At 36.6% G+C, this 23742-nt stretch overlaps 3 protein-coding genes and 2 pseudogenes across 3 annotated transcripts; 2 read left to right on the top strand and 3 right to left on the bottom strand.

Annotated features, from left to right (window-relative positions):
• The first annotated feature begins 200 nt into the window (after nt 1-200).
• Nucleotides 201-7891, top strand: LOC114745389 (RING-H2 finger protein ATL80-like). Its single transcript, XM_028933540.1, has 2 exons — nt 201-211; nt 6910-7891. Exon 2 carries the CDS (start codon nt 6946-6948, stop codon nt 7813-7815), a length of 870 nt encoding a protein of 289 aa, XP_028789373.1. The 5' UTR covers nt 201-211; nt 6910-6945; the 3' UTR covers nt 7816-7891.
• Nucleotides 1557-4037, bottom strand: LOC114745388 (purine-uracil permease NCS1-like). The gene is given in 3 exon segments (XM_028933538.1): nt 1557-1752; nt 2320-3355; nt 3358-4037. Coding segments are annotated over 2 exon segments (1635 nt in total). The 5' UTR covers nt 3992-4037; the 3' UTR covers nt 1557-1752; nt 2320-2354.
• A 2373-nt stretch (nt 7892-10264) lies between the features above and the next one.
• Nucleotides 10265-11740, bottom strand: LOC114745390 (uncharacterized; annotated as a pseudogene).
• A 169-nt stretch (nt 11741-11909) lies between these two features.
• Nucleotides 11910-22474, top strand: LOC114745387 (vacuolar protein-sorting-associated protein 37 homolog 1-like; annotated as a pseudogene).
• A 294-nt stretch (nt 22475-22768) lies between these two features.
• On the bottom strand, nt 22769-23430 carry LOC114745394 (dnaJ homolog subfamily C member 28-like). The gene is given in 3 exon segments (XM_028933545.1): nt 22769-22924; nt 22926-22985; nt 23104-23430. Coding segments are annotated over 3 exon segments (366 nt in total). The 5' UTR covers nt 23383-23430; the 3' UTR covers nt 22769-22897.
• Between the last annotated feature and the right edge of the window lie 312 nt (nt 23431-23742).

Here is a 23742-nt window from a genome sequence, read left to right as displayed (position 1 = left end):
AAAAAATTACTAAATTTTAAATAAAAATTAATAAAATTTAAGATTTTTTTTTTGTTTGTGTAAAATACAACGGAGAAGTACCATGTTATCTAATATGCATGTGCACTCATGTTACCATTACACAGGTCCGGAGGTGCGGGTGAGCGCGAACGCGCGGGGGTGAGGTGGCGTTCTGGCAAGGTATCCATGTGCCTGGGTAGGTGGTTAAATAGTTAATCTGCTGGCGTTTAAATAATTTTAATAAAAACTTCAGCGTGTTAGGTTTTATTGATTTATGGCCTGTTTTGGGTGCTTCAAAACCGTAGTTTCAGAAGCACTTTTTCGCAAAACGAGATAACTTCCTCCACATATTTACTTCGTAATCCGTAAAAGCACTTCTGAAACTATGGTTTAGTTTCTATCCAAACACTCCCTTATTGGGGTTAAACGATATCACAACTCAAAAGTACTTAACAAAAACAGTTATATTTTCTTTGGCCAGGTTACTGGACATTATTCATAAGACAGCTGGAGCGGGGATCAGAGAGTAACAACTGATGAATTAGCCCATTTCTTAATTCCTGTGAGAGTTTTTGGTTAATTCGGACACTTGAAGCAGTGTAGGCCCAACCTCATCTCAGGTCACAATTATTGGTATGGGTAGGTAGGGAACGTCATGGACTGAAATGGTTGAACCATTTCTTTTATATCTTTCGCCGGACTTTCACCAGAGGAGCTAGAAAGGCCACAAAGCCCAAAGGGTTCTCTATTTTCTCTTGCGGACTACTGCTTAATGGTGTGTTTTGGTATGAGGGATTTGGAAGGGAGGGGAGGGGAGGAGAGGGGTTTTAATCATTTTTCCTTATTTGGCACACACAAATTTTAGGAGGGGAGGGAAAATTTTTTAAAATTTCCCCTCCCCTCCCCTCCTCAACCTCCCCTCCAAAATTGGGAGGATTTGGAGGGAAAAGGCAATATTTTGTCATATTATAACCATTATATTCATATTTGTCATGTTGTGACCATTATGTTTATATTTTGTCATGTTGTGACTATTATGCCCACGCCTTAAATAAAATAAGAGCAAAATTGTCCTATTAAAATATTTTTCCCTCCCCTCCCCTCTTTTTTTATAAATCCAAACAAGGTGATATTAAAATCCTTCCACTCCCCTCCCCTCCCCTTCCCTCCATTAAAATCCCTCCCCTCCCCTTCCTCTCATTGAGCCAAACATACCCAAGGGAAAGAACTAAGGCCACTTTATAAAATTAAAGATATCTTGTTTAGGATATAAAAAAAATATCAAGCTCAAGTAAAGTATTTAATACTAAAGACGTGTATAATTCAACTTGGAACTATAAGATCTATTCTCCCTGAATGAAGCAGCGCCTAGTATTGCTCAAGAAAATGGACAGGAATATCATTATTCATTATGCAAGACAACACGAGAAAAGCAGTTTCCTTGCATGTTTTCCATTACTAATTTACTACTGTTCAACGGCTTCCCTTTACTTTGGTTAAGACTAATTAATCAAAATAAGATAACTTGCAACTTAGAAGTTTGTGATACGTCCGTCTGTTAAATAACTGCCAGCTCGTTGAATCTGCTGTTTCTCATCTGATGTCAAGTATAGAACCTTCACCTGTGTGACACTAACACTTGACAAATTTATAAATACAAGTTCAAAGTTCTGCTTTCTCCAAATCTGGCCCTCTCTCTCTCTGAGTAACTCTTTTTCCAGTGATATCCAATGATATTACATGGCATTATATCTTCTTTTTTTTTTTAATTGAAACTGAAAAATATTACAAAAGAGTCCAAAACAAAACAGTTCAACCCTTCCTCCTTATTCAAGTAGGTGGAGGGTGGTCAAAAATACAGAAAAGATTGTCTAGAGTATAAGACATTTTAGTTAAAAGATCAGCTAAAGGAATTTCTTCCCTAAGAGAAAAGGTAAGTAGAACCCTCCAGTTGTAATTGAAGAGTATACTAGTATCCTCAATGATGTCTTGAAAAGGATGATTCTGAAAATAACCTCTCAAAATGAGGTTAAGAGCTTCAGTACAATCAGAATAGAGAATGATGCTTCGAAAACCTCTTGACCAGCAAAGCTTTAAGACTTGAAACATGACTAAGACTTTAGCAATAGTTGAGGGAACCGAACTGATTTTACAACTGAAACCACATGTCCAAGCTCCTTCCCTGTTCCGTATGGCTCCTCCACATCCGCTGTGTCCTTCCTGGGTAACTGAACCGTCTACCTCCAAGCTAACATACTCTCCTTGTAGGCTTTGGTAACCTTTTCTGGTCCTACTCCCTATCGTGTAAAAGCATTTTATCTTTCACAGAAGTTGCGAAACAGGAACGAGGAATTCTATTTATTTGGCTTTCTTGTAAAACGAGATAGAACCCAATGCACGAATCCAGCGGAGAAGAAGCTGATAAACCAAGCGTTGCTGTATATCACCGCAAAAGCTTCAGGAATATTTGAAGTCAAAACTCCAACTTTCTGCAAGAAACCAGGGATTACTGGCAAAATCCCAATAATCAGAGCCACCATCGCTGCCAAATTAAAACCCCCTGTGTAATAGTAAGCTCCATCAGGACTGCGAGAGTACAAGTCTCTGATGCTCAAATTGGTCGATTGTACAAGATAGTAATCGGCTAAAAGAATCCCCGCAATAGGACCTACGAACGCAGAATACCCAACCAGCCACGTATACACAAAGCTCTCACTGGACTTGAGAAGCCTCCATGGTTGAAAAATAATCCCAAGCAAAGCAGTGACTATAGCCCCTCTTCTGAAAGTGAACCACGAGGGGCTCAGATTCACAAGCGCATTTGCAGGTGCCACAACATTAGCAGCAATATTTGTAGTGATAGTGGCAAGGCTTATTCCAAGAATGGCTAGAAGCATCGTGGTGAAGCCACCAATCTGGCCAAGCAGTTGAATTGGGTTAGAAATGACTTGCCCAAATATTACTTTCGTCGATGATGTCACTGCGAGTCCGACGAATGTAAATGCTCCCATGAAGATGGGAAGCCCAATCTGACCAACGACTTGATCAGTTTGGCTCTTAGCATAGCGAGTAAAATCAGGGATGTTCAGAGCCACCGTAGCCCAAAAGCTTATGTTGGCAGTTAGAGATGGGAAAAATAGAGACCAAAACTCTGAATTGGATAGCCTAGAGGATAAGGAAAGCATGTGACCAAACCCACCAGCTTTGATGCCAGACCAAATTAGAAGGCAGGAAGTGAGGAGAATGAGTATTGGAGCAGAGTACTTCTCCAGCTTTCGAATCCCATCAATTCCTCTCCACACAATGGCCAATTGTGCCACCCAGAAGATCAAAAAACAAGCAAATTCAAGTGGGAAGTACCGAGCCAAGCAAGACTCTGAGAGAATCGAGTGTGTTTGATTGAATTTGGTAAGAGGAGGAAGATGGCCTCTCCACCGATCCAAGACTCAATCCCATACCAACCACACCCAACGAGAGCTCGTATAAGAGTGGGAATATGCGCACCGTGGATGCCAAACGATGATCTCGCAAGAACCGGGAACGATATGCCGTAGCGAGCGCCGGGATGACCGGTGAGCACCAGAGGGGCCAAAAGGACAGCGTTGGCTGCGACCACCGTGGCTATGCCCTGCCACCATGACATACCGAGGTCGACGAGGCTGCCAGCGAGGTAATACGAAGGGACACCCACCACCAGACCCACCCAGAGGGTGGCCAATTCCAAGCCAGAGAATGTGCGTTCAGCGGGAGTGGTGGGCCGGAGGTCGTCATTGGTGAGGGAAGAATCGAATTCGAACTGGAGAGGGTTGCCGGAACTGGAACATCTCATGTTGCGTAAAGGGGAGGAATGGTGAAGGGCGTGACGGAGATTGGTGGGTTTGGGGACCGAGAATGGGGAGACATGAGTGGGGGAGTAATAAGAAGAGGGCTTTTGGGTGTTGCAGATTGGAGGGGTGGCCTGAGGACGGAGGGAGACACATTTGGAGAGCATGCTTTGAGGTTGGTTGTCTCGTCCCGTAATAGTTGAGGTTTGCGTGGACGGAGCTTATTTCAGATAGAGACTGGGTGGTGGCTGTTTTGCAACGTCAATCTCACTACTTCATGTGAATAGGAATAAAGAGATTCCCTTTCCTTAGAACAATATTAATAATATTATTAATACCGATATATTTTATTTCCCGCCAGCTTCTAAATCGATTCAAGTTACTCTCCGAATCTTAATATAAGACCCATTTAATTAATTTGATTAGATTAAAAAAGTTAGGTAAGTTAGTTAATTATAAAAAATGTGATGTATTTTTCCTAAAATACCATAATCATCTTTCTTAATACCTCCCCTCCCTCTTTTACTTGATTATGGTTAAGGGAGTATCTATAGGAATAATTTAGAGAAAATTGATAAATATGAGAAATGAGTCTTATATCTAAAACCAAAACTAACTCAATAATTAAGTCATGTATTAAGGATTGGAGGAGTATTAAATTTGCATCATGAAAACGTAATATTTAAATCTTATGAAATATTCAATTTATTATCGATCAATCTAATTTTTTGGACCAAAAAAATGCACCTGACTTTAAAATCTCTGGTAATGAATTTATTTTCCCTAAAAAAACTATATTCCTCATGAACCCTGAATCTGACAGCGTAGGCTCACCCAAAAAAAGAAAAAATAAAAAAGGGCCGAGTCTTTTTGGTGGAAAAAGGGTTGAGTTTGAATTCACCTTGTCGCTGCCAAAAGCCCACTTCACATATGATATCCGTCGCTTGTGTTATTCTCGTCTTCTCGAAGCCAGGTGGACAGGGTTGCTGCGGCTGCTATCTTTTTATGAATAAAATTATTATTTTAATTAAACAAGTGAAAAGAAAATCACCAAGTGATTATTGTGTTCAGAGGCAAAAGGTGCCCCCTTCTTTTTTCTCTTATTTTTATCTACTTCTCATCTCACTCATAAGTCATAGGATTGGGATTTTAACAGTTTATATTTCATATTTATAAAATTATAAGTAAAATATTAAAATTTTAAAACTAAATAAATAAAATCAAATAAAACTATTAAATTTTTAGTCAGTATAATTCAAAATAATAATAAAAAATATTTTATAAAATTATTTTTAAAAGCATAAAATCTAGACCGTTAAGCTTTTAATCTAAAAAGTTGAGATGAGAAATATATGGAAATAGAAAGAAAGAAAAGTGAAGAACCTCTTTACCCTTATGTTTGGTGAATCAAACCTAATTCACGACGTGATAAGAACAAATGGAAATTTGTTAACAATAATTTTCTTCTGGCTTTTAGAAATTTATCAAAATCAAATCATTTTTCAAAAATAAACCACTAGAAGCAATGCAGGTTTTCAGGAGTAAGACTTCTGATGTTTTAGAATCACCCAAATAATTTGACAAATGATAAAAAAGTCAGTAGTCGAATAAAAAAAAACCATACAAGGAAATAAAATAGAGCAAGTTATCCGTCAATTATAAGCTCAATCAAAAGATTCGATAATTATTCCCCCAGGTTGTCATCCTCATTAACAGTATATTTTTATTAAATGAAATGAAACCTTTTAAATATGCATTAGAAAAATAAACATAAAATAAATTTTACATTTATTAATTCTTGTATTTAATTTAATATTTCCTCTTATCTTAATTATAAAATATCGTTTATAACCTACAAATAACATCTTATGAATAAGATAAGAGATACCATCAATTTTTAAATTTTAATACACACGCATGACTTGCGTCTTCACTAAACAAAGCAAATGATCCGAGACAGGCTTGCAAGCACGAGACATCTGATGGTACGAACACGAAAAATGAATTGATAAATGGTTAGAAGTCAATGGTCGAATTGAAAATAGGAGCCCCACTGACCAAGATAATTAGATGTACAAGTCAACGATCCGAGAAGTGCGATTTTTCTTCTTCCTCTTCTTTTTGCCAACATAATTTTTTTTTCTTATTCACTTATTATTACTAGATGAAGTCACATTAATCGCCTTGCCTTTTTTTTTCCCCTAGAAATTATACAAATTTTTCATAATCAGGACATACGTAAATAATATTAAAACAAAATAAAATCCACCCTCACTGAATTTTTTTTTTTTAAAAAAATTATCATGGATCATGGGTATTGTAATATGTTCATTACAAAGTGTGCATGTTCTTGCTCGCTTCCTCCAAAAGAAAAGGCAGAAAGAAAGAAGACATATATGTTTGTGCTCTCGTCTGTTTTGGACATCTGCGGTGTATTCTGGTCCAAAAGCGGAGGTGTGTACGACTAGACCCTTTGCTGTAGTCTATTGGGCTTCCAAGGTTTTGACTTCGTTCGTCTTTTGGATCGCGGAAACACAAGGTCCAGGCGACGACGTGTTTTTTAGCAACAAATATGAAAATATTTCTGGGTTTTAATTTTTAAGCGCTCCATTCTCATTACATTCTAGAATTTTCTTCAAAAAAAAATATTGGAGAATATACAATTATGTATCTGTCATAGAAAGCGTTCTAGTTGCGGAATTAAAAGACAATTTTATTCAAACTAACCAGAAAATTAAAAGACAATTTTTTCTAAGGACCATCAGATGAACTGGCATCCAAGAGCCGTTTAAAATTATTTTATTACGTTTTATTCTAGCCAAGTGAAATACTCATAAGAAGGAGCGAAAGGGGGACCCGCAATAATGGAAGAACACAAACAGTTACACTTGTCCAATACAGTACCACCAGAATGGAGCTGGGTGATGAGATCGCAGAGTCTAAAGGTGCTACGTGGAGGTCATGCCAAGCAAATCTCGGTAGCAGTCAACCCAACGGCTCCCAGCTTTATTGGAACTAACTAACATCTGAAAGCGAAAAAAACCATAAACTCGGTCTACCATAATTAACCGCATGTTAAAGCAAGTGGCACACCCAGACAGAAAAAGAAAGAACACGAGACATGAACAGCAACAGCAACACCAACAACGTTGAAGGGCAAGGCCAACTGGGCTACTTCGTGAACCCTCTCATCATCTCCGGCGCCGGCATCATCTGCTCCTGCGTCGCCCTAGCCACGTACCACTTCATCCTCTTCAGGCTCTGCCTTCAAGGCCGACGACAGTTGCAGCAAATCCCTCAGCCAATAAGTCCGCCCCCCGAGGACATTCCCTGCGGCGTCGACCCTGAAATCCTCAAGAAAATCCCAATTCTGCCTTACTCTCACAAGAAAGATGACGCCTTTCGTTTGGACCAAACTGAATGCGTTATTTGCTTGGGCGAATTGCAGGATGGAGAAAAGGTTCGGTTATTGCCTTCTTGTAGTCATGCCTTTCACATACCTTGCATCGATCTCTGGTTCGCTCAAAATTCCAATTGTCCCATTTGTCGAGCGCCCTTAATTATAGCCCCTCCGCCGTCCCTGCCTGTGGCTTCAGAAACTGTTGTTGATGCTGAACCAAGGGTCTGTCATATTCAAAGTGATCACAACATTGCCGCTTCTGGTTCGACGTCACGGGCCCCTCCCGGCGCCGCCACGCTTCAGCACTCTCTCTCTGTGGCGTATCGTCACGAGCAGGAAAAGCCTCAGGATTTGATGGTAGGGATGAAGAGGTCTCTGTCCATGGATCATTCGTCGTATGTTTCCGTCAGCATACAAAGAGACGAGGCAAATAAAGCTGCTGCTTCTTCTTCTTCTTCGCCCTCTGTCGCTGCAGGGATTGGGATTGCGCACGCTAAAGCGCTTGATCACGTGTCGTCCATGTTGATGATGTCTTTTGCGCAGTTTCGGAATAGTCGAAATGATAGATCCAAAGGCATTCTACCGAATTGAGATAATTAGGTTTTGTTTGATGGTTCTCTTTTAATGAGCCGGATATTGCGTTGAATGGGCTTTATTGTTCTTATTCTTTCTTGATTCGTTCTGGCCTCTCCAAGAATTCAACCGTAATAAATTTTTCACACATGTGTACAAAGAAGATAAACACACATGCATCGTTTATACTGTAGCCTTTTGGCTTCATGACGGAGCATATAGATATGCTGAATGTGGCACAAGAATGGCCCGATCATAAATTGTTGTGACAAACATTCGCATCTTCGTTTGCATGTAATGCTTTATATCGCTCAACTTTTGCAGGTTTAACCTTTAATTTCCCAGAGATTTGTAGGTAAGTGAGTAATGTGTGTGTGTATTAATACTGATGAACTAGGCATTAGATGAGTGTAACCAAAAGAAAATGCACAAAGTACATGATTAATTAGTGGGATTTCGTTACCATATGTTCAAGGATACACTAACACATTTTTATTCCAAATGCATCCTATGTGTATTTTGATTTGTGTGTAATGATTTGTCTGAAGATAAGCTTCAGGATTGTCAACAATAACGCTTCAATTCAGCATAATATGGCTGACAAAAAAAAAATATCGCCTGTTTTCCATACAAGTTGTCTCTTTTCGGTTTATACAGGAGCCGTTTGGAATAATTTATAAGTATTTTTTAATCGTAATTTGCGGAATAAAAAATAAATATGTGAGAGAAATTTTATCTTAACTTGCGTAAAATGTGCTTATAAGTGATTTTTAAAGCTATGCCAATAGATCCATAATAGTTCATTGGTTGTGCCCTTTTATTGAAATGCTCACTCCTTTTTTTTTTTTTAAACACGAACTATATATAATATTGTTTCACGGCACCCATAAAGCTTATTGCTACAGCATATTAATACGTTTGAAAATTTTCCTTTCAGTCTGCTGCTTAAATGGCGCCCACAACAACATAATGCAATAAGGTACATCTTTGCTGAAGTCCTATTTGGCCTATTGGCAATAAGGTGCATCTTTAAATCGGAGAATTGGCGAGTTCAAGCAAGGTAAGGTTGAGATGAAGTGAAGAGTTTTTTCTCTTTTTTTGGGGGGGGGGGGGGGTCTTGTTTTTTAAAAAAAAAAAAGTAAAGTGTGTGAGAGAATAAAAATGTGTTGTCATTTTTGTTTTGTGTGGAAGTTGGAACTGCGCTGTGTGTGTTCATTTGCAAGTGAGTAGACAGAAAAGGACAGAGCGCATAAGAGCATCTAAACTTTATATCGTCATGGGTAAATTAATTATTAGGTCCATAGTGTAGGATAACTCTTGTCTGGGGACCCTGGAAAGCAAAGCAAAGTCAGTTCACTAGTGACAAACAATAAATCATATTTTTCATTACACTTAAATTAGTATTTTGATGTCGCTTCAGGGACATCTGATAATTTAGCATGTTAAATAATAATAAATTTATTTGAAAAATTAATTCTAATATTTAATGTCATCATGTATGTACACGAAGAAAAGTATGATGAGGAAGACAAATTACATTCTGGTTTAAATTTAGTGACATAATTAATCAAACATTGCAGTCGTTGCTATTTTTGAATTGGGAAATAAAAAGAAATTTTAATCTACCTACCCTTTCAGTTGAATTATTGTGTGACGCACGTTTTGAGAATTGAAAACTTTGGGTAGCTATCAATTACCATCTGCTCTATACCTAATTGCTTTGGCTTATCTGTTTTGGAGAGAAAACGACGCTACGTAATGAACACGATCTTTCAACATCTGCTACCTTCCCTCCCTCCCCATTTCTCCTAATTTTCTTGACAGCAAGACGTAATAACAATTAAGAGCCAAAGAAAAATGGAGAGGAAAAAGAAAGAAGAAAGGGATATGTATAAAAATATAATATAAACAAGTTACAGAACAGAAAAGAGGGCACCACACTGAGCACGCCAAAATTGGCAATGATAAATAGAAAGTAGAATTGTCCTGATTATATTACATGCACGTAATAATAATGAACAATAACAAAGGTGGTGTTATCTTTATGTGGACGGGCCATGTGGATGGTGGGCCGATGAAAACTATAAAACGAACTCCACAAAGACAATGCTTTTTATGAAAAGAATTTCTTAATGACATGTACACCCGCAAGTATCAAATATTAAACAAATCCGCATTATTGGATGTTCTTCACAAGAGAGAATTTGTTGTGTTAGGGATGGGACCCAGATCCTAAAGCAAAGGAAAGAAATTTCCTGTGTATCGATATCCTTTTTCCTCTCTTTAAGGCGTCTACAGAAACCCCCCGAGCAAAAGGGCCACCCTCCATCATGCTAAATAACGAGGTTCTTTCCCTCACAGTGGGGTTTGTTATATAAATATGAAAAAAAGAAAAAAGAAAAGAAAAGGTGGGTTGGGTGGGGTGGAATTGAATATGTACCAATATTTGTGGGTGGAAAATAAATAATTAGGAGGCAAATGGAGCCCTGTGAGGAATGCCTTTTCTTCTTCTTGCTGTTGAAGCAGCTGGCGGAGGAGGCGTGGCCGGATACATGTCTTGTTGTGACCCTTCACGCGATCCCTCTTCTGATACCGATCTCCTTGATATTCCCTCCCTTCTCTCCGTTGCCTCGTTGTTTCCCTCCACAGCGAAGCTTGCGTCCCCATTTCCCTTCACTCCCACAAGCTATAAATGATTCCCCCCACGGAATCTTGTTATTAATTTAATTAATACAATAACAATAACAATAATGATAATTACCCCTACTCACTGACGCATAACCCTGCCCCATGTTCCCATCCACTGTCAATAATTATCCCTACTGATTATAAAACTCACGCTCCCTGCTCTGCTTTGATTATCATAATGGCGATATTGTTTATGATTTATATAAACAAATGGAAATGTCGATGCAGGGCCTCCCAGTATTCATTAATTATGGTGTGAGCATGTTCATATGGCGAGATAATCAAGATTATGAACAGCGAGCGAGGTAGCGGTGGGATTATAATTATGATGGTGATGTGTTTTCAAATGTAGGTGACGACATGTATGGGTGGTGGGTGTTATGGCCATATGATGAAGATGATTGTGAGTTGTGAATGATGTGCATATTGAAAATGATATATGAAGCAAGAGAGAGAGGGAGAAGGGGGGAGAGAGAGAGAGAGAGAGAGAGAGAGAGATATCTCACCTTACAGCCCAAGAACAGAAGCGGAATGGGTCCAGGAGGCTTCTTCCACAAATCTCACAAATGTGAGCTACTCCTTTCCCAGATTTTGGCTGAGGCCGCTCGTTCAGGAACAGGACTCTCGCGCTGTTTATCACATACGTCTGAACCCCACTTATGTCCAGGACTTTCTGAATCTCAGACACTCTCACCACATCGTGATACGAAGATCGCCTTATCTAATAATTCAAATTCACAACGAACAGCAGCCCGCAACAAATCAATCCGTATTAGTAATTACCCATTTCAATCTTAATTATTCACATTGTCCAAATGCCGCATCAAGAAATTAACTAACAAGAAGAAGCAGAGGAGGATATATACCTGAATGACTTGATGATCCTTGTGTCTGGAGGAACGGCAATAGAAGCAAAATGCGTCGCGATTGCAGTCAAGGCAAAACATGTTACACTCGCTCCTGGCGGCGTCGCCGTGAAAGCGGCAGACGCTGAAGAAGGAAGTGGTTAGCAGGGGCTCAAGCCACGGAGGCACCGACATTGCGTTCTGAACCAATGCAAATCAACATTCGAGATCAGGAATTCAGATCAGTTTCAAGCAAGGAGAAAAATGTGAGTGTGGCAATGATAACATAACAAGTAAGCGATGCGAATGTGAGTCAACGGGAGAGAGCTGAGTGAAGAAGAGGAGGGAATGACTGTGAAATTCAGGAGAATGAGGACAATGGCTGAGACACAGAGGGAATCGCAGGCGAAAATGCAGAGAGAGAGAGAGAGTAAACGGCCTTCGACTAAGAATTCAACAACAACACCCCCCGGGGGGGGGGGGATTATCAGATTAAAGAAAAGGAGGGAGAAGGAAGAGGGAGAGGCGTGGGATGAAGTGGAGGGTTTGGCGCTTACGGGACATGGCGTTCGGAATAGGATGGAGGTTGGACTGTGTCTACGTGGCTACGCATCAGCTAAGGGGCTGTATTTCCAAAAGCGGCTAAGGAATTCCACGCCCACGTGTCTGGTTCCCTCCATGTGGCGTCCCCACCTTGGTCCATCGCATCCCCGGCCCCAACTCTCTTCCTCAGCTAACCTCAATCTCTATCGCACGCCGTTAATCACTGTGCGGCTTTCACCCCCGCATCTAATTCTAACAGTTAATTTACATTGCCCTCTAGACTACTTTGCAGTACCACTGTACTACCTCCGATATTTATATAAAAACTTATTTAATTTTTATTTTTATTCTAAATATAAGACTTCAATTTATTTTGTCTCTAATATTTATGTATTTTTTTTAATGGTAGTTCTAACCAGCACATTTGATTAACAAAGATATTTTTAAAAGACAACACTTATTTATTACAAATAACTAACTTAACTTATTTTTTAATCTTCTCAAATTAATCAAATAGCTTTTATAACTAGAACTAGAGGTAGTATATATGATAAATTATTAATAAGGGTAATATGGTTCTTTATATGTTAAAATTGTTGTAATTTCGTTACTGAGTTAACAGATAATGACATTGACTATAAATTTTAGAGAGAAAAACTAATTCGACTAAAATGTAGCGCTCTTAGATGAATGAATTTTTTTCTGGATAAAATGTTATTTTTACTCCTAATTAAGTCATTCATAGAGGAATAACTGACATATTGAAGTTTAATCCTCAATATAATATTTATTTAACTAATTTGATTAGATTAGGAAAGTTAGGTAAGTTAGTTAATTACAAAAAATATGATATTTTTTTTAAAACACCATAATCATCTTTCTCAATATCCTCCCTCTTTCCCTCTCCTACTTGATTATGATTGAGAGAGTATCAATATGGATAATTTAAAAAAATTGATAAATATGATAAATATATTTTACATTTAGGATCAAGATTAATTTAATAATTAGATCCTGTATTGAGGACCGGAGGAGTAACATCGAATGTTTGGCACTTTTGTCCCCCGCCAAAAAAAAATCATGGGATGTTAGTTGATTGAAAATGTCTACTGATGATCTAAAATATCATGTTTTTTTATCTTACGTGCTTACCCCTGAAATTCTGTGATTCAACCAGAGGGCGTTCATATCAGCCTTGAAATTCCAGCTTTATTAGTAATCATGGTTCATCGAAGCTGGTTCTCTATGTGATGAGCTAATAATAGATAAGAGCACATGCTCTTTAGACTTTGTTCTCCAATATCAAAAGCCAAATCTATTTGCAGGGGTCTTTAAGTCTTAATTACTCTTAATCCTTTTGTATGCGTGGATTAAGGAGTGGTAAGAAATTAAGTTCCAATGATTTTGCCATTAGCTGTTTTAAAGACATTGGTTCAATATGCAGGAAAGTTTTATTCAATAAACACTTCCGACGTGGATCGATTCAGTGAATAAATATGGTCATTATTAGATTATCAAATGTTCATAATTCCGTTGGATTTGTTACCATTTACACATTTATGGAAAAACACCATTGTAATAATTTCTTCTGATGAATTTCTAGAACAATGGAAATCCACCGAAATCATTTTCACATGATGAAGTGTCCTATCCTAGTTGTGCAACACATGCATGTTCTCCTTAATTTTCTCCTTAATTATTTTATATTTGAAGTTTCAGACCTTATTTTCGACGACGTTCAAGCCAAGGTGTATACAATTATATCATTAATAATCCCGACTGGATATAATTGTAGGCAGAATGTCATATCAGGAAGGAATTAATTAATAAACTTTTATAATCAACATCACGCGAGCATAATTTAATTCCCACTCATGTGTATTTCTTGATCCTAAACTTTATAATTTTTGTTTTGGCTAAACATGTTTGAATTATCGCAGGCTTCCGGCGGCAACTCTAATTGCTGGTAGTGGGATCCACAACAATGACAAGAAAATTCATAACATATAGTACTATGATCCCCGTTTAGATTCTTGGGGCTGATCAGAAGTTATTACCATTGATCTGTAAATTGATAAATGACAATATTTTAAATGTAAAGTAAAAGACAAGAATATTCTCTTTGGGATTTAAGAGAGATTTGCATCCACGATGTTTGCGTACAGAACAAGATAACCTTTCTTGTATCAATACCGACATCGTGACATTCACCGAAACTAAGATTACCATTCACCATTATTTGAAAGAACCTATGAATTACTCTCTTCCTCCATTAATTTAAGCTTCATAGTGCCCACAATACGAGGGAAGAAGATCACACACATATGTATGTATGGGCATACAAATTAATGAGAGCCATTATTAGCTAGTTTTCTTTTTCTTCCTCCTAGTTTCGGTCAAGTTGAAAAAGTTTCATATGAGCATACATATACATACACGGCATCCACATTGTTGGAAATTCAAGTTTCTGTTCTGCCTAAAACTGCGCCAGTTATTTAGTTAATGAAACCTAATGTTTCACGGGCTATTGTCTCACATTCGCGCCTGCCTGATTAGATGATGAAAGGTAGCCAACAACAATAAAAAGGAACGAAAAGAGGGGAAATTAAAGGAGAAGATAACGGCAACTTTTTATCAATACTTGTAAAACAATAAAGTGAGAAAAGGTGCATGGGAAAGAAAAAGACTTAAATTGAGGGTTTTTTTTTTTTTTTGCGTAGACTTATTAGACCGTAATCAAGAGCGTCAAAAGTAAACTGAATCAACAAATTAACAAAAATAAAGTATAATTGATTGCGTGATAAGAATGCGAATTATGCGGCATTACATGACTTAGTGTTCTTAATCATTATAGTGTCAGCTTTAGAAACCCTAACCATGCAAAACAGAATATATGAAATAGAAAGTTAATAAAAGTGTGTGCGTGTGTATGTGACAAATATATATATGTATATATGTATTTTCAGGTCCAAGTACATAAAAATTGAAAACCACGAAAAGGTAATAATAGTTACATATGCATGGAGGTCAAGTATATTCAGCGTAGAGAGCAAGAATAAAAACAGTATCGCTAATTTCGAGGCTTCATCTTGGCAAGGGAACAAGGAAAAGTGAAAGCTAAGCGCTGTGTTATATATATATACTTGCTCAAACTAAATCTAGCCTGGCAAATCAGAACGTATAATACTAATTAATGAGTTAGTCGAAAACTTTGTGTAGAGAGCAAGGCTGGGGGCAGGTGGCAACAACCTAAGGGAATATAATAGGGAAAAGAAAATTATTCCAATATATAAAAATATATAAAATCAGCTGCATGCAGTTTTTCCTTGTGATTTAAGGTGTAATAAACTTATAATAATTGGATACGTGCCAGGATACATGCAGGGAGCATCATATGCTTCCAGTTCCACAAATCACTTTTTCAAGCGCAAGATAATGCAGATTCTTTCCTAATTATTAATATAAAAGTCTCACCTCTTTTACCTTCCCAAAAGGCATCTCAAATGGCCTCAGCCTCCTTCACTTCGCGACAAAATATAATTGAGAAGCCATCCAAATGATTCTAATTATATATATATATATATATATATATATGTATGCACACACACACATATATTTACAGCAAGCTTCACGTAATATAAGTTCACAGTTCCTCGGTTAACTAGAAATTATACACAAACACACATACATTGGAGACAGCGACATTCTTCTAACCCTCTCTTTGTTTCTTTATACAACATCCTAATTTTATTCATTTTTTAAATGCCTATTTTCATAATATTGTATTGCGCAGAGCGTTGTGGGCGGCTGCGATTGCTCATTATTGTAACGCTTTTTTTTTTTTTTCTTGTTTTAAATATTGTAGCTTTGTTGGGAATATTTCAACAGCTTGACTCCAGCGGCACATATAATATGGTTTATCTTATTAATTGATTAGTCGAATTGTCATTATGTTAAACAGCCAACAAGATTAGGCAACCAACTATCTGTACGTTTCTAACTTTTTAACACCATTGATCGATCCATTTTCTAGTTGAAATAATCCTCTAATATGTCTTTTATTTACTTCCGCAGCCTCAAGATAACCCTTAAGTATGCGATTCTATGGAAGCTATGGGAGATCTTTTAGAGATGAGCAGTGGTATTTTTGGCATTCAGATTGGAGTTTTATTTAATATTTCTGTGAGAGTTTGCCTTGAATTTTTCTGACACAAAATCATGATGGCTCAGATCCAATTGAAATTAATCGATTTTATGGACTCCGCTTAAAAAACTGGTTAGGCACTAAGATAACGAACCATGATTAGTATATTTTCCCCCCATAAAAAGGTTCAATTAATGAAATTAAACGGTGAAGTTTGTGAAAGTGCTGAAGAAATTAAAAGTTCAGTCATATTCAACACAATTATGCGTCAGCATCAGCGAGAATGGTGTTCCGAAGAGTACAAAAAGAAAAGAAGATAAAGAAAGCGGTACACGTGGTCTTTAAGGAAGCAACATCTTCTTTTAGGCTTAATTCGTCTCCATTTATTCTTATCTTATAGGGTGTAATTGGATTAACTAGCAAATTTTTTTTTATACACAATGAAAACTCTTGAATATAGATTGTACTTTCATAAGAAAACACATAGCCTTTATAAATTAATCATTTGAATCTATCTTTACATGCACTCAAAGACAAAGACAATAAGTTTGATCTTAGTATATTTGTGTTTTTGTTGTGTGCAAATGAATTGATAATAAGGGTTTTATATAAAACATGAAATGATGCCTTGAAGAGATATCTTTTTGAACATTACCCATTTAATTAAAAGTCACAATCATATGTTGATTCATGAACCAGTATATATAAATAAATAAAAGATATTCAATATGTAAGGCCTTTTAGTATTGTAACTTTTTACATAACCCTTCATATAAATATATTAATTTATATGAAAACATAACCCTTTATATAAATTTATTAATTTAATAAATTTACATAAGAGCATGACTTTTAAAAATACATCTCTTCGTTTTAAAAATATTCTAACATTACGTGGTAACTGCTTGTGAGAGAAGAATTATCTATCTTCAACGACAACTGTCCTTTTTTTTCATATTAATAAATACTTCCAATTTTGTTTTATGATTTTTTTATTAATTAATTATGGAAAATGCTCTTCCTTTCTTTCTTTTTTTTAAACTTCCCCGAGTACACAAGTCTTTTATGTCTTCAAGTCCTTGATGCCCCTGCTCTACCAATAGGGCGAAGCGCCTGCTTCTGCAGTGCGAAAGAAAATATTAGCTGATTCAGGTAAAATCCGCAAACATGCATTTTGCCATTTTGTGAATCCCAGATCCACTCGGCGTTAGAAAAAAAGTAGTAGTAATTAATGAGTTTGAAAAAGATTGAATATAATTAATTCCTGAAAGTACGTACTTAGGCCATCCATTTCGCAAAAGTTTCTCTCTGGTGTATTTTAAAACCAGTCCAGTTGAAAACCTGAAGCCAGTCCAGTTGAAAACCGGAGGGGTTGTTTGGGAATTATAAGAAGTTTTTGTAAAAGTATTTTTCTGCAAATTGAGATAAACTTCTCCACATGTTTATTTTGTATACCGTAAAATTACTTCTAAAGTTATAGTTTGGTTTCTATCTAAACACCCCGTATCATTATATATCTGATATTTCAGGCGTTCATGAGTGAGAGCCACTGCTTTTGACGGTAGACAAAATTGATAATTACTTTACCATTTAAAGGGAAAGAAGAGGAAATGGCGTGAGGTTGCTTATTATCCCAATTTGGATAATTCTTGTTTCATCCATACGCAAATGGCATAATTGGCTCTCAAGTAAGGTTCAAGGCAAAAGTATATTTTCAAAATTGCACATTTTAACCAAATTTGTAGGTCATAATTGTGTTGCTTGAGTCCTGAATTAATTCCATAGTCTAACCATTTAAAGAAAAAGATCCTCGGACAAAGGTATTGTCCGTGAAACACATTCAGAATTTTGTGTTCTCCCCCCCTTTCTGGTTGTTTTGAGTTTCTTTCCCCCAATAATTGGAGCCTATTTATCACTTGAAATTATAAATAATAGAAATTATTGTAAATTTTATGCTCCTCTAGTTCTTAATATAAAGCCTATTTAATTAATATGATTGAATTAAAAAAGTTAAATAAGTTAGTTCATTTGAAGCAAACAATATCACGTGAACGTTTATGCGGCAAGAGCAAGTTTTATATTGTAGCTAAGGGCAAGTATACAGTTAATATATACTCATCTCATACATTGTATATGAAAGTGTGAGATGAGTATATAAGCTGGCCCAAAAAAAAAAACAGAGAGAGATGAATTAATCCTTCTATTCTTCAAAATAATTATGATAAGGTTTTTTTTAATCATAATTCATGCACCCTTTGTGTATTTTATAAAGAATCCGATCTAACAATTTTATGTTTGAAAAATAATTTAAGAAGTCACTTGATGTGATTAGACTGTAAGAGCTTAAAGTTGCGTACATGTGACTAATACAAAACTTGTTCAGTTAAAAAAAGAAAAGATTAATGCAAAACTTGTCACAACTCGTATTATTTATATATTTATTGTATACTATTTTTACTCTTCAATTACAAAGTTAATTGGCTAATTTGAACAGATCAAAAAATTACTTAACTTAGTAATTTATAATAAATAGATGTTATCTCTCTTAAAATACTATTATTAATCATATGTATTAGCTAGAACTACTATTTGAGAAAAGCTTCAATATGTGCAACTACTACGAGAACTATCTTGAAAAAATAAATAAATATAATAGACAAAATAGATTGATATCTTATATTTAGAATCAAATTGAATATCAAACTAGCTCTTATATTAAGGATCAGAAAAAGTATTCATAAATCTATTTAACTTCACAATCACACATAATAATGCTTCCATTAATATGTGGGCTAGGTTTTCATAACAACCACATGAATTTGTCCACAAGATGTTGGATATTAATATGTATTATAGCCCAAAATCTTTGTTCTTTTTTTTTTTTTTTTAATGAAAACTAGATTCATTAATACAAAGTGAATTGATGTCTTATATTTAGAATCAAATTAAATGTCAAATTAGTTCTTATATTAAAAATCAGAAAAAGTATTCGTAAATCTATTTAACTTCACAATCACACATGATAATGCTTACATTAATATGTGGGCTAGGTTTTCATAACAACCACATGAATTGGTTCACAAGATGTCGGATATTAATGTGTATCACGGCTGAAAATCTTTGTTTTTTTTAAAAAAAAATAAAAACTGGATTCACTAATACAAAAGTACAAATAAGCTATCAGAACTAGGTCTTGTCATCAAACTCCTCCTCCCATTATATAAAAGGTGGAAGTTGATCAAGAGTAAAAAATTACCTCCCATAGTGTGTGAAGATTTGGTTAGAAAGTCAGCCATACCTAAGTTCTCACTAAAAACATGATTAATCACATGATGTCAATCCCTACAAAAAAAAAAAAGCATCCTGCTGTCATCTGCAGCGTCTTTAAAATCACAGCCCAAAATCTAATTCTTCCTAAAAGAAGAAGGAAATCCCAAAAACCACTTTTTTTAACCAAACAAAAAAATAAGACAATGGACAATTTTTTGAACGGAGAGGGCCGTGCTGCGACGACCAGAGAAAGAATACCAAGTTCCTATAATATTTGAGAGTCACCAACAGGAGTTGGGTGCAGTGGAAAGGGCCAGTCTTCCACAACGGTTCAAATTCCCGCTGAGAGAGGTACTCATATTTAGTATCTGACAGTGTGTCAAATAGAATTGCCTTCAATAGGAGGATACCTATACTTTAGCAAAAAAAAAAAAAATATTCGAGAGTCGACGCTGCCTCGCCTCCTTCTGTTTCAAAATCTGCAATTCGAACCAGTTAGCAATGTTTGAATTCTGGTAAGTACATATTATGTGTCGGGATTAGGCATTATTCCGAAACTTTAGCTTAGCTTTCATTTGGCATGTCTTCGATTCCACCGATCCAATTAAATTTTTTGCTCTTCAATTTCAACAAGCTGCATATCATCAAAATCTACTATAGGTAATAGGCACGGTTTAGTTACAGGAGACCAGAAGAGCACAAGACTCAGCCATGTCCAAATGAACATGCCTCACAATCCTGGCATCCTTCGTCTGTTGTCAGTTCGCCAAGTTCTTCTAGACCTTCGACTCCAAGTGACGCTTCCTCAAGCAGCTACGGTTTATCGAGCCCTACTGAAATTTTGCAGTCTCCTTCACATGTTTCACCTGCTGAATCTGCTGGATTTATTTCTGTTTTGATGGACAAAAGGTAAAGTAATGTCTAAGACACCTTGCTCTGAACAGTGCAATATCACTTCCATTTTGAAGTTTGAAGAATTCATTTAATAAACAATCATTTCATTACTTGTAAAATACGCTGATTATTTATTCTTAACTTTATCACCGAGATCATTAGTTCATTCTGTACTTGTTCAAATAGTGCTGCTCCTATTTATCATTTTCACAATTTATAAATTGTTCAGTGCCGGTGAGTTGCGGAAACTTGTATCTGACAGAGAAGCATACCAGCAGTTTTTACTTTCTATTGATCAGGGCAAGATTCAAAATAATGTAAGTTTCAAGTTGTTACTCTTGCCCATGCTGGTTTGTGAACTTAGAATTGAATTCTGTCTTGCTTGGCTTGCTATATCCTTAAGTATATTTTGTCATGTTATATTAACTCCGTTTCTCCTTTGAGCTTGATATGACTATAAGTGTTGGTGTTGTGAGATCGAGGATATATTGTCAGCTAGGATACTTTCCCTTGTCATCTACATTTAATCACCGTATAATTAGAATTTGGCGGGCTAAGCGCCACTGCCATCTGCTTTTAAGCTTCCTTTTCATCATGTCTCTGCAGTTATAGTCTTGATCACTGGCTTCTAGTTTCTTGCATGAACACTGTCTGGTAAGTATTTACTTGTTAAGGACTTTAATCTTTGCGACAATGATTTCTTCATCCATTTGTATGTGGAGATTCTAAACAAAGCATCAAACTCTTGTGTTGATCGACTAGAATAGATTATGTACGTATTCAAATTATATATTTCACCACAACGTGTATAGAGTGGTTCTATTGCTATGCAATGTGGTTATGGCCCAAATTTTCCAACATTTTGCTGACTTGCCGCCTTCTCCCGGCCCCTCCGACCAACAGGCTAGGTTATGGTTAGAAGTAAGGATAGTGGTCCTTTGCTTGTGTTATGTATCAAAGAAAGGCAGAGTTCCAAGATATGCGTCTTAGTATTCCGATTTGCTAAATTGCTATACTCAAGGTGTCAATTCAAGCAATTAGCAATGATAACCTTGTACGTGTCTAGAAATGTTGAAATCTTGTTTGCTTGTTCTGTTCATGCAACAATCACAACTATACCCAATCACGCCACACAGGTGACCCCAACTTTGACAGAAAAAAGCTAATACCCCTTGTGACGACTGCAATACCGATAATTTGAAACCCCCCCCCCACCCCCACCCCAAAAAAAAAAAAAAGAATAAAAATAAAAACCTTCCATAGAAGAGAAGAAAGGAGCAGAAAATTTCAGGCTTTGGTTTTGTTGTCTTGTTATAATGTTGTTGCATATATACAAAGTCTTCTGCAGTACTTTGTTCCTATTGCTGACTTGGAAAGCTGGAATTTCTAATTTTGTGTCTCCGACAAATTTTTGCCAAATGATATGATCAGCTGAAATATGAACTTTGCAAGGAGAATTCACAGCTTGCTGGTGTGTTATTGAATTATTTTTGTTGCGCTAACGTCTCATGACTATCAAGCAAATTAAATACCAGAAAACTTCTCAAAATCCCTCTGTTCTTGAATACAGAAGAAAATCTGCAAAAGGAACCTCGTATCATGGAGCTTAGGAATCAGGTAACGCTACTCACCTATGATTTGTGTGGCTGTTTTCTGACAGTCATGTTATGGAGCTCGCTTCCTTCTACGGGAACAGTGTGCAATAATTCGTACAGCTGAGTTCACTGGTGTTCAAGAGAAAATAAATGAGCTTCACAAGCAGAAACAAGACATACTGCACACCAATTCCCCTGCATTGCTTCTCCAAAGGATTCAAGGTATGATAAGATATGATAATTTGAAGATGGCTGAATTTTATCTTTATGAAGATTAGGGCTTGAGTTCACGAATACAAAAAACTTCAAATGAATTGCAGAGGCTATGAACAAGTCGGAAGAGTAATCTGAAAATCTGCACCAGCAACTCCTTGATAAGGACATTGACTTTGGAGCTTTTGTGAAGAAGTACAAACAGCTAAGTACCACTTACCATGGAGAGCGCTCACGCATCTTGCTGCTATATCGTCAACTAGACAGGTGCCCACATTGGTGATACGAAAAATTTAGAAATTACCACTTACCTGGGGGATAAAGTTGCACACATACTCCTATTTTTTTATAGACGTTCACGCTTTGCTAAAGTTGGCTCTATTTGGTACCCCAATACATACAGGGATTTTCCATTTTATGTTCCAAGAAAACACGTTTAGCTGATTAGCTCATGTTCAAGTCGTTGGCACGTTCTGCTCTTTATCCACCGGTGACGATAAACAAGATCATTGTACATTCACCAACAGTAGGTTATGCTCACGTCGTTTAAGACAAAGGTAAAATCGCACTTCAAATCAAACGAAGTCCGCAATAAAACCATTGCACAATTAACCCTGTTTACTTTAACATAGAAGTGACAACTAGTATAAAGTTTTTCTTGTACATGCTATTAAAATTTTTGTGTCCCTTGATCTTACATGATGGAGACATCCAAACTGCAACACCATCAACAAAACCGATGAAAGGATTTAACCATAGTTTGAGCTAGGCAACTGATATTTCACTCGGTTTGAGTCAACTGATAAGTTACTCGGCATGACAGTCCAACAAGATTAAACAAAATTTGATTTTCCACGAGAATCAATCAACCTGCTTAAGGCTTAACAGACTGAAAATACTGAGAGTCCTTATTCTTCTAAACGCCCAAGCTCTTTTCTCCCAATTAAGGCCAAACATTTGCCTACCAAAAGGGACGATGAGATTATATCGAAAAACCTGCAGGAAGATGTCAAATTTATTAAATGAGTATCACACTTATCAAAAAGAGAATATAAAATTTCAATGAAGCAAACATTGAATTCCCTAAGCTTTTACAGAGGAAATCATCACACACCTTATTATTGATATCACGTAATTGCGTTTTCAAAACTTCTGAACTCTCTACCCACTTAAGATTATCACTGCATTTATTTATCCAAGCTTTTTTCAATGCTGCCCTCCATTCAGATATATTAGTTCTTATTTCTTTGTTAAGCTCAACCCACTCCGGTGCACAACCATTTTTTGATAGGATTCTGTACAACGTATCTTCAGCTGGGTCTGCATGAGGATTCATGTCTAGCTTAAGTGGCTTGCCTTTCCCCGGCAAGTTTTCGAACTGTCCTTCTTCCATGGAATGCCATATTCTTTGCTCCACAACGTTGATGATATCAGTTTCTGATCTGTCCAATAATTAGCGAAGGTTTAGGCAGAAGATATGGAAAAAGAATTCACAAAGTAGTCAATCATACAATTTCAACACTACTTGCTCTATCAGCATAAGAAAGAGTCCCCAGTTCTTCTTCCTCTTCTTCCTCTCTATTATTTTATTGCAATCTATTAAAATTACGAATTGCAGAAATAGAAAGCATAAATAGAGGAAGACTAAAAATTCCTTGAAACATCAAGGAGCTAAATCTAAAAGAAAAGCATGACACAAACAAAACAGTGCACGTTTACTTGGTCTTGCATGAAACTACAGAGTAAGCTTCAA

The sequence above is a fragment of the Neltuma alba genome, unplaced genomic scaffold, assembly GCF_004799145.2.
Source record: "Neltuma alba isolate B1F8T4 unplaced genomic scaffold, ASM479914v2 tig00004652_pilon, whole genome shotgun sequence".
Lineage (NCBI taxonomy): Eukaryota > Viridiplantae > Streptophyta > Magnoliopsida > Fabales > Fabaceae > Neltuma > Neltuma alba.
This window is presented reverse-complemented; position numbering and strand designations above follow the sequence as displayed.

What these genes read in the sequence shown, in the direction of transcription:
- LOC114745389 (XM_028933540.1), top strand. Translation starts at nt 6,946, where the DNA reads ATGAACAGCAACAGCAACACCAACAACGTTGAAGGGCAAGGCCAACTG.